Source organism: Littorina saxatilis, linkage group LG1 (assembly GCF_037325665.1).
Source record: "Littorina saxatilis isolate snail1 linkage group LG1, US_GU_Lsax_2.0, whole genome shotgun sequence".
Classification (NCBI taxonomy): domain Eukaryota; kingdom Metazoa; phylum Mollusca; class Gastropoda; order Littorinimorpha; family Littorinidae; genus Littorina; species Littorina saxatilis.
In genome coordinates, this window is record NC_090245.1 from 20,331,414 (window position 1) to 20,348,913 (window position 17,500).

Below are 17,500 nucleotides of genomic sequence, written 5' to 3' on the forward strand. Positions count from 1 at the left end.
TGGTATGTTAGTAGTACAGAAGAAGATAAATCCCAGCAACATCCTTTGTAGGGCTATATTTGCACGCAAGTGGGACTGACCTTCCTGTATGGTGCATGATAGCCATGTTGTACGAGGATCCAGTTGGTGATGTAGTAGATGCTGATGGGCAGCGTGGTCAAGCAGAACACAGAGCTGACCGTCACCAGCATCAAGGTCATGGACGACACGCGCTTGTCGTCACGTGGGCTGGCAGGGCTTTGGATAGCCGATACTCTCTGGTGACCACCCGAGGCATGTGGCGTGATGTGAAGGTGGTGGTCTGGCTTCCGTCTGCGTGAGACTGGGCTGTGTGTCCTGGCCTCTGCGTTGGTGTTAGTCGTGTACATGTGACTGGCCGCTAGGTCAGGGTGGCCTGATCTGATGGCGGTAGGGCCGGTCAGCACGCTGACGCTAGTCGTTCCCAAGGAAGGATGATGTTCGCTTCCTTGCGAGATATCCAGACCGCCACGGGCAGGACTTTGAGATCCTTCCGCGCTGCCAAGCCCCTCTCGACTTTGTCCGGCATCAGGAATGTCCACGGCTTTATGCGCTCTTCGGTTGGATGGACTGTCCTGGCTGATCCAACTCCGCTCACTTTTCTCAACGCTGTGGTCAAGCCTCGCGGTTGTCGGACACCCAGCACCAGTGTGACTTCTGCTGGTCGTTGGAGGGTCGAAGCCTCTGTTCCGCCTGGACTCGTTGAAGCTGCTGACCACCCGACGGACGATGAAGATGTTGCAGACGATGTGGATGGTCAGGGGCAGGAGGGCGAAGACACCGAGATCCACCCAGGACCACACGGAGGTGACGACGTGGTAAAAATCTTCGCTCAGCGGCGCGCACTTCACGGTGAAAACTCTGTGCGTTTAGAAAGAAAAACAAGATAATGAGGGGTGCGCACTGAGACACAGACAGCGGGGCAGATAGACGGACTGAAGAACGGAGGAACAGACAGGTGTATTTACTGAGAGATAAACGAAATAAGACAGAGCGTAGACAGATAGATAAAAGTGTTCAGGTATACTTAAATACATACTCAATAGACAGGCAGGCAGCGGATGAGACACACAGAGAGATAGACCGAGAATAATTTATTGAGCACACATTTCGAGAAATAACAAAAACGAGTAGGTAACTCATTATAAGAAAAACAAATAATTGCTGTAATCGTAATTACACGATCGTAATATAAATAACCCATTAGCCCAAAGATGTTGTACTAATACTCTCTCTCTCTCTCTCTCTCTCTCTCTCTCTCTCTCTCTCTCTCTCTCTCTCTCTCTCTCTCTCTCTTGCTCTGATCATTAACTCTAGTATATAGTGCCACACCCAACCCATCCCGCCACCATTAACACCCCCCCCACCCCCACCCTACTCCGTCACAATCGCGTCCCCAACTTCCGAAAACAACACTCACCCATTGGGAGTGTCAATCGTCATATCTCCCATCGTACCCAGGAAGTGCGCGTTGATGGCGAAGAGTGTGACGCCGATTCCAGTGATGACGCAGATTGACGTCATCCTGGTGCACTTCTGCCTGACTTTGTGGGGCCAGCGCACGGAGAAGAGACGCTCCAGAGACAGGGCGGCCAACAGCCAGGCGGAAAAGTCCAGAAAAAAGTAGACCAGGCTGGTGTGCAGCTTGCAGCTAAACTCGCTGTTCGGGAAGAAACATGCAAGGAAAATACTGAGGAAATCGTCTCACAAACTTGTATTTTAAAGGCACATTAAAGGAAAAGTCCAAGGTTTAGGGTCACTTTTGATATGTTGACCCTCTTAATTCATCAACCACAAATGCGTGTGTAAAAATGAACACAGAAGTCCAAAAAGTATACTTTGACTCGTTTGTTGGCTGTTCTGAATCGTTCCATCGCGCGCGCAGTCTTGGCTCATGACCTTGTGCACATACGTGTGCTACGTCACGGGCCTTGAACAACAAATATGGCCGGCTCCAGCAGTGAGGAAGACAAGTGGAATACCGTATACGGACCGGTTTTCAGCCAGCCTGAGGATTTACTGTGCCCGTTTGAGCCTCTTCGTCGTCAAAATGCTTGCGAGGCCTCAAGGAACTGCTTGAAACAGAGCCAGCATAAGCGGCAATACGAAATGGTATGTGGTAAGTTCTCTTTGTTGTGATGTTGACACACTAGTCCGTAGTCGCATAGACCAATATATCAAATATTGGTCCCTGGTAGTCGCTACCTCTTGCAGTGCTAGATCGAAGTCAGGTGTGTTTTTCACAGATCAGTTGATGTGCTTCCACAGATCTGTAAGCATGTAAAGATTATGGATTGATGCTATTATGGTGTTGTTTATTTTCCTATCTTTAATCACGGATTTCGTCCTTGAACTGCCCAGTTTAGAATAAATGCTTCCACAGTGATGTTCACACGCGACTATCCTTATTTTCTCTTGGAATTCTGAGTAATTCTTCAGTCACACAACGAAACATGTAGACAGCAAGTTAACATTGCGCAAAGCCTGTTTCTTTCGGACAAAACTGCACTTATCCTGGTATTTTTATTTGCAACAGTAAGACACTACATGACATTGACACCACTAAACAGTGAAACTTATTTCAAATGGCGTTGGTGTAATGAATGGCGGTTATGGTGTTTATAGTTGAAGGGATATAACTAGTGCTTTTTGTAATACAAAGAGGTTGTCAGGAGTGGTTTAACTTTGAGAGTGGAAACTTTTAACAGTTCAGTAAAATTCCATGGTTAGCTACGGACGGTCAAACTGGGTTCGCGGCACGTGAATTTACAACTGTGCGAGTTGTTCGCGTTATAATCGCAACCGCCTGATTTTGTGAGTTGTGATTGTAAACTGCCTGACAATTGAAAGTCATTCGACCTGGGCTCTCGGATGAGAAAACCTGCTCTTGCTTTTGATGTCAACCTTGGAACTGGGAAACATTGCCGGGATGACTTGGACTTTTGTATGGGTGCCGCCATATTGGAAGATGAGGTACTTTGCTAGTTTTGTGTGAACTTGAACATTTCTTTTGTATGCGCGGACATGACTTGTGTACTTGAATAATTTCGGAATCGTATAATTTTCTTGTGCTCGGTTGGTGTGTTTTTTGAATATTGTTAGTTGTTACAGTAGGGTGTTATATTTTGTAACAGGCCGCCCCAGTCTGACTTGTGCGGGGTGGTGCCAGAGTGGCGAGGGTGCGATGGAGGCCGTAAGGTTGAAGGCTAGCTACATCGTCACCTCTACATAACGTAAAAGTTATGTTTTGTTTATTTGCTTTCTTGTCCTTGTAAATATGTTATGACGTTGACAATGAATGAGTGAGTTTCAAAAGGTCGTGGACAATGAATGAATGAGTTTCAAAAGGTCATGAATTGATTATTGTAAGCAAGAAAGTATTTGAGAATTTGAGGAATGAGTTGATATTTGCTATGTCAGAAACAAACCAATTTGTATGTTCTAATTAAACCATTGGCTATTGTTTGGAAAGAATGAGTTGGTGAAAGACTACAAATTCTTCTAATCTTCTCTCTGCTTTCCTAAACTTCTGAGCGGGAGTCAGATGATTGACTGTGGGTGTGTGTGTGCACATATAAAGAATCTGGAAGGAGATTAATAAGGATCAATACGGATCTTCTTTATTTCAAATCTCTTACAGTTGGGCGGCTTTCATGTGCTAATAGTGATCCTGACATTTTTCTTGCGAAACGGTCAAAGGGAAGTAATAAATGAATTTTGTTTTTTAAACGAGCACACGTGATTTCCCATCTCAAACTAGATCTGAAATCATAAGATTTTCTGGGCAGTTGCGAAACGCTGATGGCGTGATATCGCAAGCCGTTTTGGAAGCAAATAAGCAATATTGCTATTTCATATGTTACGTGGATTTCCATTGGTCAATTGGGCAAAACTGAGCTCATTGTAAAAGTGATATCGACGACATTTCCGTCGATATCAGTTTTGATATCGACGACCTCTTTATTGCTTCCCCACTTCAAAAACAAAAACACCTAAATTTAAAAACAAACAAATATATATGAAAATGTAATGATCCCAGAATTTAGTTGAGCAAGTGACTAAAGACTTTTTGAAAGAAAAGACATTCTTAAATACTGAAAAGTACAAGAAAAGAGTGAACAAAAAGAAATAATAATCAGAGGGAGGGACATGGAACAGCCAAAACTGAGACAAATACTTTTGTAATTTCTTTACAGTAAATACAAAATGTCCAGAGAATTAGCAATATATCTAACATTGACTGACTGTGTGATGATATCTTCTGCTATTGGTCTGTTTCGACAGTGATATCAAAATCTCGACCTCCTGTCTCGATTTTGATATCACTGTCTCAACAGACCATAGCAGAAGATATCATCACACAGTCCGTCAATATTGGGTACTGTCAGACATATGCTGAAACACGATTACAGCAGTTCAAACTTTTTGATCATTGATTTTTAGGAGTACGCAATATCGGACAGTCACACTACAAAAAGACAATGCGTTAGTGCATATATCGGTATTCACAAACGTCACGAACAGACAGTACGTTGCTACTATTTTACTGTAGTAACAAAACCTCACAGTCCCATTAAAAATGTATGGTGTGTGCCGAAAAGCAACCATATGAGATTCAGTCAGTGGGACCCTGAATCTACCTGGGGTTACATCGGGTTATTGACTCATTGCATGCATTTTTAAACTGTGAATATATGTACTACTGTTCCTGTTGTTTTTGTGATCCACTGCAATTTCTGTGTATACCTTAGAATCTGAAGGTAATTTTTGAACGGGGCATACAGATGATACATGTTGCCATGGTCACAGAGTGATACGTGTATTTTGCTTATCAGGTGTCAGTGCAGAAACTCCAAGAGGGAACTAAATTCGAATATCTGGAAAACCTGGATGAGGAGATAGACAGCCTAACAGCACATCCTCCTATGTTTGCTCGGACATCTACTACCTTCAAACTGCATACTATGCGTACACACAGGAATATGGACGACTCAACATTGATCAAAATGAGTAAGTAACACAACACAAACAGATGATTTCCATTATGATAGATTTATTTATCTAAAAGTAAAATTGACCACAGAGTGTACAATTTGTTTTCAAATACGAAAATATCACATTGGATTAAAAAACAAAACACACCATCGTATATCATTAAAACTATTCTTTATTTCTAAACACATACATATCAGCATAGTTTATTCATGTAGACATCCTCATTTCGGTTCTCAGTCTATCTGAAATCAAGGTAAGATATGCCAGAAAGAATAGCGATCACACAGTGCTTCAGCATGAATTTGTAAACCTGCTCTACGTCACATAGACACAGTGTGTCTTATGATTCTATCCACCCTCTCCAAACAAACACGAACACGTTTTCTCTGGTACGAATGTCTTAAAAGCTCAAACTAAGCTGCTATTTTATTCTGTCTTGCTTTGCAGGAAATACGGGCACGTCGCTTACCCATAACAGGCAGCTGGTGCGCTAGCGACAGGGGTGTTGCTAGACATTTTCATGTTGGGACATTTGGCCGAAACTGTCAGAAAGCTTTAGGGAATCTTGGAAAAAGTTCGGCTATTATTTTGGCTCATCCAAAGTCAACGCAACATTGAAGCACAAGACTCAAGAGGGGAACACCAATACATACAATCATTGTCTTAGGAACACAGATTGCAGGGGCCGAGCAGTTAAGCCAGAGGGGGGGGGGGGGGTTACAACCTGGGACCTGGGGTCCAGGGTCCCGTTTGGGGGTCTGGGGGGCAAAGCCCCCCTGAAGCTGAAGAATTTTAGATATTTTATGAACAATTTGTGGCTTATCCTTGATTTTAAACAGGATCAACTGGTGTCAGCAGCCACTCATTATTATGGGGGCGAGGACGCCCCCATTCTATACGGATAGTTTCGAGGTTGACCATGGGCAGCGCCATTTTGTTGTGAAATACGTCATCAGTTTGTGTACACAGGAAGTTGTGACATCCGTCACCCTATGGGAGGGGTGACGTCAAAATTGTTCATCTGTAGAAAGTTGTGAAATCCGTCACCCTATGGGAGGGGTGACGTCAAAATTGGTCATCACAGAGTTTGTGTAACACAGGAAGTTGTGAAATACGTCACCCTATGGGAGGGGTGACGTCAAAATTGTTCAACAAAAACATGATATGTCGCATTGTGCAGGGTCAACTGCAACAAACTCAAACCGAGCCATTCATACCTAGCTGTATTTGAGTGACTTATATACCCGACATTTTTATTTCTTATTTTTAGCACAGGTGTAGGAAAAATCATGAACCAAAATGTTATTTATTTTCTAATTTAACATTTTTTTTACAAATATGACCATGGTCTTTTAAACATACAGTGACATTAAACATTGTTATGTTAAAAAAAAGAAAAAAGAAAAAAAGCTTTTGTGCACAAATCAGAAAATACATTGTACATTTTACCTACAGGCCAAACCGTGAGTGTCTGTGGCAAAGCCCGACCCAGGAAATTGCACTGATTTTATATTTAGATCAGAGAGAAATTGTCAAGAACAGGCGCTTGCATTTGGATGTGTCCAATGATAGTAGGTTTGGTTGTGATCAATCAGAATAATGTAGGAATAAAAATGTATGACAGTTTAGTATGATGACATGTAATTCACATATGCTGAAATATGATATTATACATCATGTAATATTATTATGGCTGTTGCCATGACCATGAAACCCAACAAAGGTTTAATGTAATGTAATTCAAAATACCAAAACCGAGCACCTATTAATCTCGTCTTTGCGCGTGAAGATTGAGGCCGTCTGCCAGTAGCGGTTAGGTCATACAGTGGAACCCCTCTCTAGCGACCTTTAAAATGTTGACAAAAATCGGTCCTTGTGGAGGAGGGTCCTTACAGAGGGAGGGGGGCGGAGTCAGGGGGCCACAAAGAAAGTCAGATTTAAAAAAAAAAAGAAAACAGAGAAGTTTGAGTTGCTGACGACCGTTCTCTCTGAAAGCAAACTGCTTCGATTTCATGTTTGTCCTTGGTGTCCACCAGTTCTGGTGCATGTACTACCCTGGCCAAGTTTCCTCTCAAGACATCAAAGAGACCGCCCCAGTATACTCTACAGCCTCTGGGCGAACCACCTCTCATAGCTAAAACTGGGTCAATGACCCCTGGGAAGAAGGTCAGTGTCTATAAAAATTTTACTCCTAGGCCTGCGGCCAGGGGGGGGGGGAGTATACCGGTACCATTTGAGAATCAGACCAAATGAGAATTGAACCATTTGAGAACATCCTTTTTTTTTCAATCACTACATCGAAGGCCTGCGGCCCGGGGTTCACATGGGTTGGTTTGTTTGTTTGTTTCAAACCCACACCCATATACACACATTTCCCATTTAAACCATTTGTCGGCCCCCTGTCGATATTTATCGACTAAGTTCCTTGTTTCTTTTAACATTAGTATTAAGTAATGGCAATTTATCTTCACTGATATCTGCTCCCGACATCATATATAGTATGGTTAGAAGGAAGACATGTCGCACACTGTGACAATTAACAAATAAAAACTTCCCCCGGCTTTACAGACAGAAAAAAGAAAAATAATTCACGGACAGAATTTCTCTTTCTTTTTTTTTAGGGGGGGGGTGGGGGGGGGGGGGCGGAACCCCTGTAACACCCCCGCCCCTGGATTATATGTTGCATACTGCAACTGAAACAATCAGCTTTGCTGATTTAACTACAACAGACGCCATGCAGTTCTCTGAAACTTTTTCAAACCTTTAACTTTAATTTCTTGAAAGTAAAACTCTTCCAATCTTGTGCAAATCTTGACAAACCTTGAGAAACATGACTGGTAAAACACCAATAAAAGACCGTGTAGGGTGAGCCATTTTGCTTGGAAACCACGATTTGGACGCTTTTTACATTTAGTTAAGTTTTGACTAAATGTTTTAACATAGAGGGGGAATGGAGACGAGGGTCGTGATGTGTGTGTGTGTGTGTGTGTGTGTGTGTGTGTGTGTGTGTGTGTGTGTGTGTGTGTGTGTGTGTGTGTGTGTGTGTGTGTGTGTGTGTGTGTGTGTGTAGAGCGATTCAGACCAAACTACTGGACCGATCTTTATGAAATTTGACATGAGAGTTCCTGGGAATGATATCCCCGGACTTTTTTTTTTCTCGATAAATACCTTTGATGACGTCATATCCGGCTTTTTGTAAAAGTTGACGCGGCACTGTCACACCCTCATTTTTCAATCAAATTGATTGAAATTTTGGCAAAGCAATCTTAGACCAAGGCCGGACTTTTGTATTACATTTCAGCTTGGTGGCCTAAAAAAAATTAATTAATTTGGTCATTAAAAATCTGAAAATTGTAAAAAAAACACTTTTTTTTATAAAAGGATCCAAATTTACGTTCATCTTATTCTACATCATTTCCTGATTCCAAAAACATATAAATATATTATATTTGGATTAAAAACAAGCTCTGAAAATTAAAAATATAAAAATTATGATCAAAATTAAATGTTCGAAATCAATTTAAAAACACTTTCATCTTATTCCTTGTCGGTTCTTGATTCCAAAAACATATAGATATGATATGTTTGGATTAAAAACACGCTCAGAAAGCTAAAACGAAGAGAGGTACAGAAAAGCGTGCTATCCTTCTCAGCGCAACTACTACCCCGTTCTTCTTGTCAATTTCACTGCCTTTGCCACGAGCGTTGGACTGACGATGCTACGAGTATACGGTCTTGCTGAAAAATTGCATTGCGTTCAGTTTCATTCTGTGAGTTCGACAGCTTGACTAAATGTTGTATTTTCGCCTTACGCGACTTGTTTACATTTAGTCAAGTTTTGACTAAATGTTTTAACATAGAGGGAGAATCGAGACGAGGTTCGTGGTGTATGTGTGTGTGTGTGTGTGTGTGTGTGTGTGTGTGTGTGTGTGTGTGTGTGTGTGTGTGTGTGTGTGTGTGTGTGTGTGTGTGTGTGTGTGTGTAGAGCGATTGAGACCAAACTACTTGACCGATCTTTATGAAATTTTACATGAGAGTTCCTTTGTTCGATATTCTCAGACATTTTTGTTTTTATTTGTTCGATAAATGTATTTTATGACGTCATATCCGGCTTTTTGTAAAAGTTGAGGCGGCACTGTCACACCTTCATTTTTCATTCAAATTGATTGAAGTTTTGGCCAAACAATCTTCGACGAAGGCCGGACTTCGGTATTGCATTTCAGCATGGAGGCTTAAAAATTGATTCATGACTTTGGTCATTAAAAATCTGAAAATTGTATATAAAAGTATTTATCTATAAAACGATCCAAAATTACTTTTACTTTATTCTTTATCATGTTCTGATTCCAAAAACATATAAATATGTTATATTCGGATTAAAAACAAGCTCTGAAAATTAAAAATATAAAAATTATGATTAAAATTAAATTTCCGAAATCGTTTCAAAAACAATTTCATCTTATTCCTGGTCGGTTCCTGATTCCAAAAACATATAGATATGATATGTTTGGATTAAAAACACGCTCACAAAGTTAAAACGAAAAGAGGTACAGTAAAGCGTGCTATGCAGCACAGCGCAACCGCTACCGCGCTAAAAAGGCTCGTCACTTTCACTGCCTTTTGCACTAGCGGCCGACTACAGTCATTGTGAAAAAATGCAGTGCGTTCAGTTTCATTCTGTGAGTTCCACAGCTTGACTAAATGTAGTAATTTCGCCTTACGCGACTTGTTGTTTGCTGTAGTTGTTATTTTTTCCCAAAAAAACATTTACGCATTTCTCGTGTGGTTTTCCCCACTCGTCTTTGCTATCTTTTTACATTTAGTCACTAGAACTAACTTTTAAAATCTAAATGACACATTGACAGCTTGTTACACAAACATTCTTAAATCACAAAATAATTCTTTTTTCATCAAAACAAGATCAGTACAATTCCAAGTTTTGAAAGTTAGAAAAATTGGAGCCCGGAAGCAGCTCACGCAAGGTCGTGTTTCCCAAGCAGACGAATTTTCTGCATAGCGCTTGCTTTTTTGAAGACAACCGCCGCCGATAAGTTCGTGTGACTCGCAGTCGTTTGTTGCGTTTTAGATTCAGAGGTACACAATACATAACGTGATATTGCAGATACAACGAGTCGCATTAAAATCACAAACTAACGACTAAATTGTGATAACAGGGAAAGTAGATCACACGGGTTCACGATGGCTCAGGGGTAAAATAAACCACGAAATATGGTGTGTGGTTTTCGCAAGCTAAATAGCCATTCAAACGAACTGTGTCCTTTAATGCTATCAAATGCTATTGCAAGCGTGTTCCACAAGGTTAGAACTGCTTTTTTCGTGAGAAGATTCAAATCGTTCTGTAAACCACTTGAGGCAGACTGGGGCTTTAATGATGAAGGTCTTGTTGGCTATACATTTGGTGTAGGGGAAGATTGCCTAATATGGACCACCTTCTGTTCTGACAAACTAACGGTGCTATGGATTGACGCCACACGAAGGAAGGGAGGTAAACGCTGAAAACACTGGAGAAGATAAGGAAGAGTTACTGGGAATGGATCCAGAGAAAAAACCAAAATCGGTTCAGCGCTGCGCGCTGAGAGCACGTGTTGAAATATCTCATCGAGCAGGTTGTGTCCGGGGTCTACCTGAATATGCCCACCAAATTTGAAACAGATCCATCGAGAACCTTGGGCGTGTATCGCGGACACACACACACACACACACACACACACACACACACACACACACACACACACACACACACACACACACACACACACACACACACAGACAGGCACAAGTCGTATATATATATATATATATATAGATAGTCTTCTTTTCGTGAAAGTTGATAATTTCATTTACTTTCTCTCTATTTTGATACGTTTCTTTAGTTTCATGTAGTATTCAAGCCAAATACCTGTCTTCCCTGATGTCCCTCTTTGTGGAGGAGATGATAATCTGTCTCAGCAGCCCCGTGTAGAGAACGGCCAGGTCTGTGACTGCTACCACCATCAGGTACACTGCAGCGTTGGACCTCCTGCAAAAGGTGTGATAAACATTTTATGTCGCTGGTAACTTGTATTGGAGTTTTGAGAGTGAATGTTTGCAATCGTCGTCCTAGTCGAAATCACGAATCCACAACAGTAATGGCTCTATTGATTGGACAGTTTTATTAGCTTTGATAATCAACTTTTATTTTTTACTGTTCGTGTGTTTGTGTGTGTGTGTGTGTGTGTGTGTGTGTGTGTGTGTGTGTGTGTGTGTGTGTGTGTGTCTGTGTGTGTGTGCTTGCGTGTGTGAGTGCGTACGTGCTTGTGTTTGTTGACACATAAACTGTCAATAAGTTCAGTTGCAAAGGATATAACAGTCCGGTTTGTTTGTTTATTTGATTAATTGTTTTTGGCTATCTTGTTGATGTTTTTTATACACCTAAACCAAACCTTGTTGCTCATGTCATTTTTGTTTCAATGTCGGAATACACAAACTGTTTATTCTTCTGTCTAACAAAATCGGCATTTTTGGAGGTAGCTTGTCTGACGGATATGTAACTTTCAATGGAGAGATATATATACACTGTCTGCTACTAAAAAAGTGCAAAACGTGCTTGATTTGAGATAAATTACCTTTAAATGTGAGATCTTAAATACAAAATATCTGTGAATGTATTGTTTTGTCAATAACAAACGTTCCAACAACCTACCTTTCTTGGTTTTTTTTATTCTGAATTTTGGAACGTTGGCAGTCTCTTTGTTTTTGGATTTGTGAGATCTTAGCTTTTTAAACAAGAACATTAACCACTGACGTAGATGTTTTCGTCACGGACATGAGCAGGCATGCGGCACTTTATAGCTTTCAGGTATGCTTCACTGAGCACGACAAGTAGACATATGCCATGCATGCAGTTATTGAGAGTGGAAGCATACCAGACCCATTAAATAGCTTCTGTTGATAGCTTTGAAACGCGTTGTTTTCAGATTTCAGTATGTTTATTGACCAACAACATAGACTTCTTAAAAAATACGTGGCTGAAGGCCAGTGAAATCTGTGCAGGTATAGGTTGGGTGGGGGGGGGGGGGTGTTGCTGCACTGTTTCTGTGTGGGTGTATGAGTTACATTTCCCTATGCTGGTCATCAACGTAAAAAATCCGAAACAGACTACTGACGTTCTAGAATCAACAATCAAAAACAAGAAAGGTAAGTTTGTGGAACGCTTTATTATCTAGAAGAAAACAAATTCACGTTCATATTCACGACTTGCAGTGGGATTTCGGACATGGTGGCCGCCCTTATTAGTCTCGGCTTTCCAATTTGTTGGGGGACAGCTGCTGCAAACATCCGGTGTCTTTTTTACGAGAATTAAGAAAAGTGTCAAGAACGCAGAATTGATTTTTTCTGAGTTTTTTTTAGCCGTAAGCGCCATGTTTATCGGAGCAGGAAACTCTTCCAGAGTGAGGCCCCTTTGTTGGTTTCACTGCGGCCGCACATTGTGAACAGCAGTTATGAGAAATTCGAAATGAGAAATGGCGCTTACGGCTAAAAAAAAACCTCAGAAAAAATCAATTCTGCGTTCTTGATAGCAGTTTCGTCCAGACTGGACTCCAGCTTTTGCTTTTCTTATTTTTCTCTATCGTCCAAGCCCATAAAATCGAACAAGGCGGATTGCGTTTGGATTTCTCTCTTTCAGATGACTGAGATTGCCCCCCTTGGATCGTTCCGTGTCAAGCCCAGTTACACGGTACTGGCCGTGTGTTCAAGATGACAGACCTTCAGCTTGGGTCTGTAAGTTATGCTGGGTCATAGGGTCCTGGAAGTCTTGAACTCCAGCTGCAGCTATATACTCACTTTGCGAGATTGTAGGGTGGGGGTGCGGGGAGGGGGGTAACCGTAACTTGTCTGAGTTGAGAGCATGTGCCGTGCATCTGGGTATTTTTTCAGGGAATACGGCCTTTCTGCTTTAAAGATAAAGTGGTGTTTGTGCGCACGGCGAACGTGACTTCTTAGTATATACTAATATAATTCCTGACACACACGAACACATATTCCACTTGTCATAACAAGATTAGACAGATGCGTTTCGGCGTAAACCTGTGTGATGCGGACGATAGTCTTAAAACCGATTGTGGCCATTCATGTCCACCACCGTATGCAGTAAGATGTAGTTTTAAGTAATGTATTATTACCATTTCTAACAGAGGCTCGTCCAGTAACTATAGAAACACATAAATATCCCTACTAGAGCCTCACATCAAAATTAAGGGCAGACTTTGCAAACTTGTTTTCGAAGAAACATAAGAGCAACAAGCTGCTAAACTCAACCAGTGACTCATCCAAATAATCAATCAGCATAAAAATCAATCAAACTTTAAGTCTAACACTCAACCTTCTTCTTTCTTCTTCAGCGTTCGATGGTGGTTTGACACTCAACCAAATACTCGGTCAATCAATCAAACCATCATCTTATCTATCTATCGATCTATGTATCTATGTATCTATGTATGTATGTATGTATGTATGTATGTATGTATGTATGTATGTATCTATATATCTATTTAAATAACTAAATGTCTATATGTTTGTCTGTCTGTCTGTTTGTCTGTCTATTTGTCTTTCTGTCTTTCTTTCTGTCTGCCTGTCTGTCTGTATGTATGTATGTCTGTCTGCCTGTCTTTCTTTATGTCTGTCTGTCTGTTTTGTCTGTCTGTCTGTCTGTCTGTCTTTCTTTCTTTCTTTTTTACTTTTTTACTTTCTTTTCTTTCTATTTTTCTTTCTTTTTGTTTATAATAGAGCCAATCAAACATGCAATGGAAACAAATCGAGCCAGCAATAAAATAACATAAAAATAAAACATACCTCAGTTTGGGTCGCGTCAAGACTGCCAGAGCCAGTAAATTCCCCACAGTTCCAATCACGATCAGAATAGAACCACCAACAACCCATATGTATTTGGCCGCTTCTTCGAAACCATCATCGGCATCGTTGGACATCGTCTCGTCCTCCGCATTGTCTGAGGCGTTACTTGCCATTTTTGGTTTTTATCCGCTCCTGTTTTGCTTATTGTCTGATATTTGTCACTGCTTCCCAACAAAACAAGCGGGTTAGCATCTGTGCACAACGCTCAAAAGACTGTGATAAATGCGTGACAGGACGATTTGAGGTTCGGCCAGGGAAACGGGTTTCAATTTATCCCCCAAGTTCCGCGATCGTATCGTTGCGTGTGGCCTCCATTGGCTGAACGATAATTTCCGAGCTTTCTGTGCGCAGCTGCATCAACCGCTGAGTTTTAATCTCTCAGCAAGTCTCCGGGGTTCGTGTGTTAGTTCGGGGACGAAAACAAAGCATTAGAAGAGAAATAAAACAACAGAAAACGGGGAGGAGGGGGGGGGGGGGAGTGGGCAAAGAGGGGAGGGGCTGAAGTTTTTATATGATGCCCACCCACAACTAAAAAAAAAAGCGATGGTCGATAAATCCAAGATAGGGATTGAGAGGAATAGGATGGCGGCGGGGGGGGGGGGGGGGGGGGGGGGCTTAGAGATTGGGAGGCGGGCAGGTTATTAGAAATGGATAGACAGACCTGCCGACTAATGAACAGGGACACTTACGGATCAGGAGAGAGACAGTCGGACAGCGACAAAGATACCTCTGTGTCCATTCCAAATGACATCTGAACGCGTGTATCTGCCCTTGCGCACAGACAGACACATATACTGAAAGACACACAGACAGACACATATACTGAAAGACACACAGACACAGATGGACACAGACAAGCGGACAAATCCAACGAAGGTTAAACAAATCGCGTGACGCGATATAAAAACATTTAGTCAGTCGGTATCAAACTAAAAGTTTAACACTACACTACACAATCACCGAGACTACATTGGGATAGTCTCGGCTAACCACACCCGAAGACCGAGGCTGGTCACGCTCGTCTTTGCGAATCATGCGACCGTAGTACTTACTGAACCTATTTCCTTTCATTCTGAGCATATTTTTAGAGTAAACATATTTTTGAATTCAGGAGAAGATGGGGAATACAATACACATTTTTTAATCTGCTTCTGGTAATTCGATTTTGATGACAACTTTAATGAGCACACTAATTACTTTTTTGTTAAGCTTCCAAGCTGAAATGCAATCCCATAGTCTGGACTTTGTCGAATATTGCTTGACCAAAATGTCAATCAATTTGGTTGAAAAATGAAGGCGTGACAGTGCTGCCTCAACTTTCACAAAAAGCCGGATATAACGTAATAAAAGACATCTATCGAAAAATAGAAGAAAAAAAATTGTCTAAGGATAATATACCCAGGAATTCCCATGTAAAGTTTCATGAAAATCAGACCAGTAGTTTTCTCGGAATCACTTAATGCACATACACGCACATACATACATATATGTAGAGGTTACATGCCGAGTCTCAGTGATTATTAAAAATAATGGTCGAAGTTAGCGGATCATGAAAAATGCGAAAGTTTGATCGAATCCAATTCACTCAACCAGTCAACCTGCGCAGGCGATCGATTAATGCGCGATCGATTAATGCGCGGTTATATAGTTCCGTGCATATCATTCCATTCTGTTAAAACTTCTTGTCAGTTTCCCTGTTTTGGACTAAAATCAAGTACACATATATGCTGTTATTCTAGGCAGATATTTGTTTGGTTGCTGGGTGTTTATCGAAAAATAACTAGCTCTACAAGTTTACAGAGGTAAAGAAGCAGAGGGGGGAATAAACATACATACATACACACACACACACACACACACACACACACACACACACACACACACACACACACACACACACACACACACACAAACACACAAACACACACACACACACACACACACACACACACACACACACACACACACACACATACACCACGACCCTTGTCTCGATTCCCCCTCTATGTTAAAACATTTAGTCAAAACTTGACTAAATGTAAAAACGAAACCAAAACGAACATCGCAGAGTGGGGATGGAATTTCAATGACGGCAATCACAGAAGGTGGTGAGTGTTTCAAGAGGATGGACAACATAACAAACAGCGCGGCGTGCTACACGGCAGCACGTACAATAGAATGGAAACAAAATCATGCATCACTTACTGAAGTCCCATGCCCTCAGACTGGCATCGTAATTAGCCATCAGTTTGGAATATCAGACTCGCTAGAGCTATTTCGGGCTGCCAAAGAAGACTTGACCAGAAAACCACTTGAAGTTATATATATAAATCCTTTATGTTACCATTGTTTGATTACGCGGACGTTATTTGGGATAACTGTACACAGTGTTTGGCAGACGAGTTGGAGACAATGCATCTCGATGCAATCCGAATCATTGTAGGTGCAGTACATGGCACAAGCCACCAAAAACTGTATAACGAATCGGGTTTTGTGCCCCTGAAAGAAAGGCGACGTCGTCATAAACTTTTGCTGTATATAAAATTGTAAATCGTTTAACCCCAGAATATTTATATTCCAAACTGCCGGTCCTGGTTGCCGATGTAAATCCTTACCACAGACGACGCCCTCTTGAACGTAAGGTTCCATTGTGCAGAAGTGAGTTATATAACTCTTCATTTTTTCCTTCAACGACAGCTTTGTGGAATAATCTTCCAGAAAATATACAACAAACGCAGTCAGTTGGTGAATTTAAAAGGTATTTGACCGATGGAGATGTTGTTGTTCCCCAGTATTATTATTTAGGCAACCGCCAGGCACAGGTATTTCACAGCAGGTTGAGATTAAACATGAGCGATTTGCAACAAGACTTAGTTAACCGACACCTCTCTGATAATTTAGAATGTACGTGTGGAGCATGCCCGGAAGATTCTGAACATTTCTTGTTACACTGTCCACAATTTAAAGAACATAGAACCATTTAAATTGTGGACATAACATAGTCTTGTACAACAGAGAATATTTTCGTGTTCAAAGATATAGTTAAATCAGTATTTCCAAACAAGAGTGTTTTGCAGTCTAGAACGTGTGTTGGCAGACTAATCGCTTCGGCTGATAGTATATTAACTGTGACTGCAATTGATGCAGCCAGGCATTCTCTCCCCCCCCCCTCCCTCTCTCTCTCTCTCTCTCTCTCTCTCTCTCTCTCTCTCTCTCTCTTCATCTTATTTGTATAAAATATAATGAAAGATTATCAAAATAAGTGTTGAAGCTATCACTTGTTCGCCATGTTTTGCTATCGGAATGTGTATTGATTATCATTTCAAGAACGTGTCCATAAGCAATCTGCTTGTTAACGTTCTTAATGTTGTTATTGTTTGAAACGTGTGTATGAGAAATTGAATAAAACACGCTTAAACCAAGACTAGACCAGAAAGCGTCGTTACATTTCACGTTGGCAAGCCAAACATCTGTTACATACAAACGACAGGCCTGCGTGCGCCACTGTGCTGTATCTCTTGTCGAGATGTCATTTCAGCTTCTCGTGGACCTGCATAGAGAGAGAGAGAGAGAG

The 17,500-nt window shown here is 41.3% G+C and overlaps 1 protein-coding gene and 1 long non-coding RNA gene across 2 annotated transcripts in view; one reads left to right on the forward strand and one right to left on the reverse strand.

The window, feature by feature from the left end:
• Positions 1–14,276, reverse strand: part of LOC138964307 (uncharacterized) — a 17,464-nt gene extending 3,188 nt beyond the window's left edge. The window contains exons 1-4 of the mRNA XM_070336225.1: positions 13,867–14,276; positions 10,934–11,053; positions 1,439–1,678; positions 81–879 (exon numbers count right to left, since the gene is read on the reverse strand). Coding sequence (XP_070192326.1) covers positions 81–879; positions 1,439–1,678; positions 10,934–11,053; positions 13,867–14,039 — 1,332 coding nt within the window. The 5' untranslated portion in view covers positions 14,040–14,276. The remainder of the gene's footprint in view (positions 1–80; positions 880–1,438; positions 1,679–10,933; positions 11,054–13,866) is intronic.
• Positions 2,614–3,468, forward strand: LOC138961673 (uncharacterized). The gene is made up of 2 exons (XR_011454284.1): positions 2,614–2,991; positions 3,153–3,468. It is a non-coding gene; the product is annotated as an uncharacterized lncRNA (long non-coding RNA).
• Positions 14,277–17,500: the final 3,224 nt, after the last annotated feature.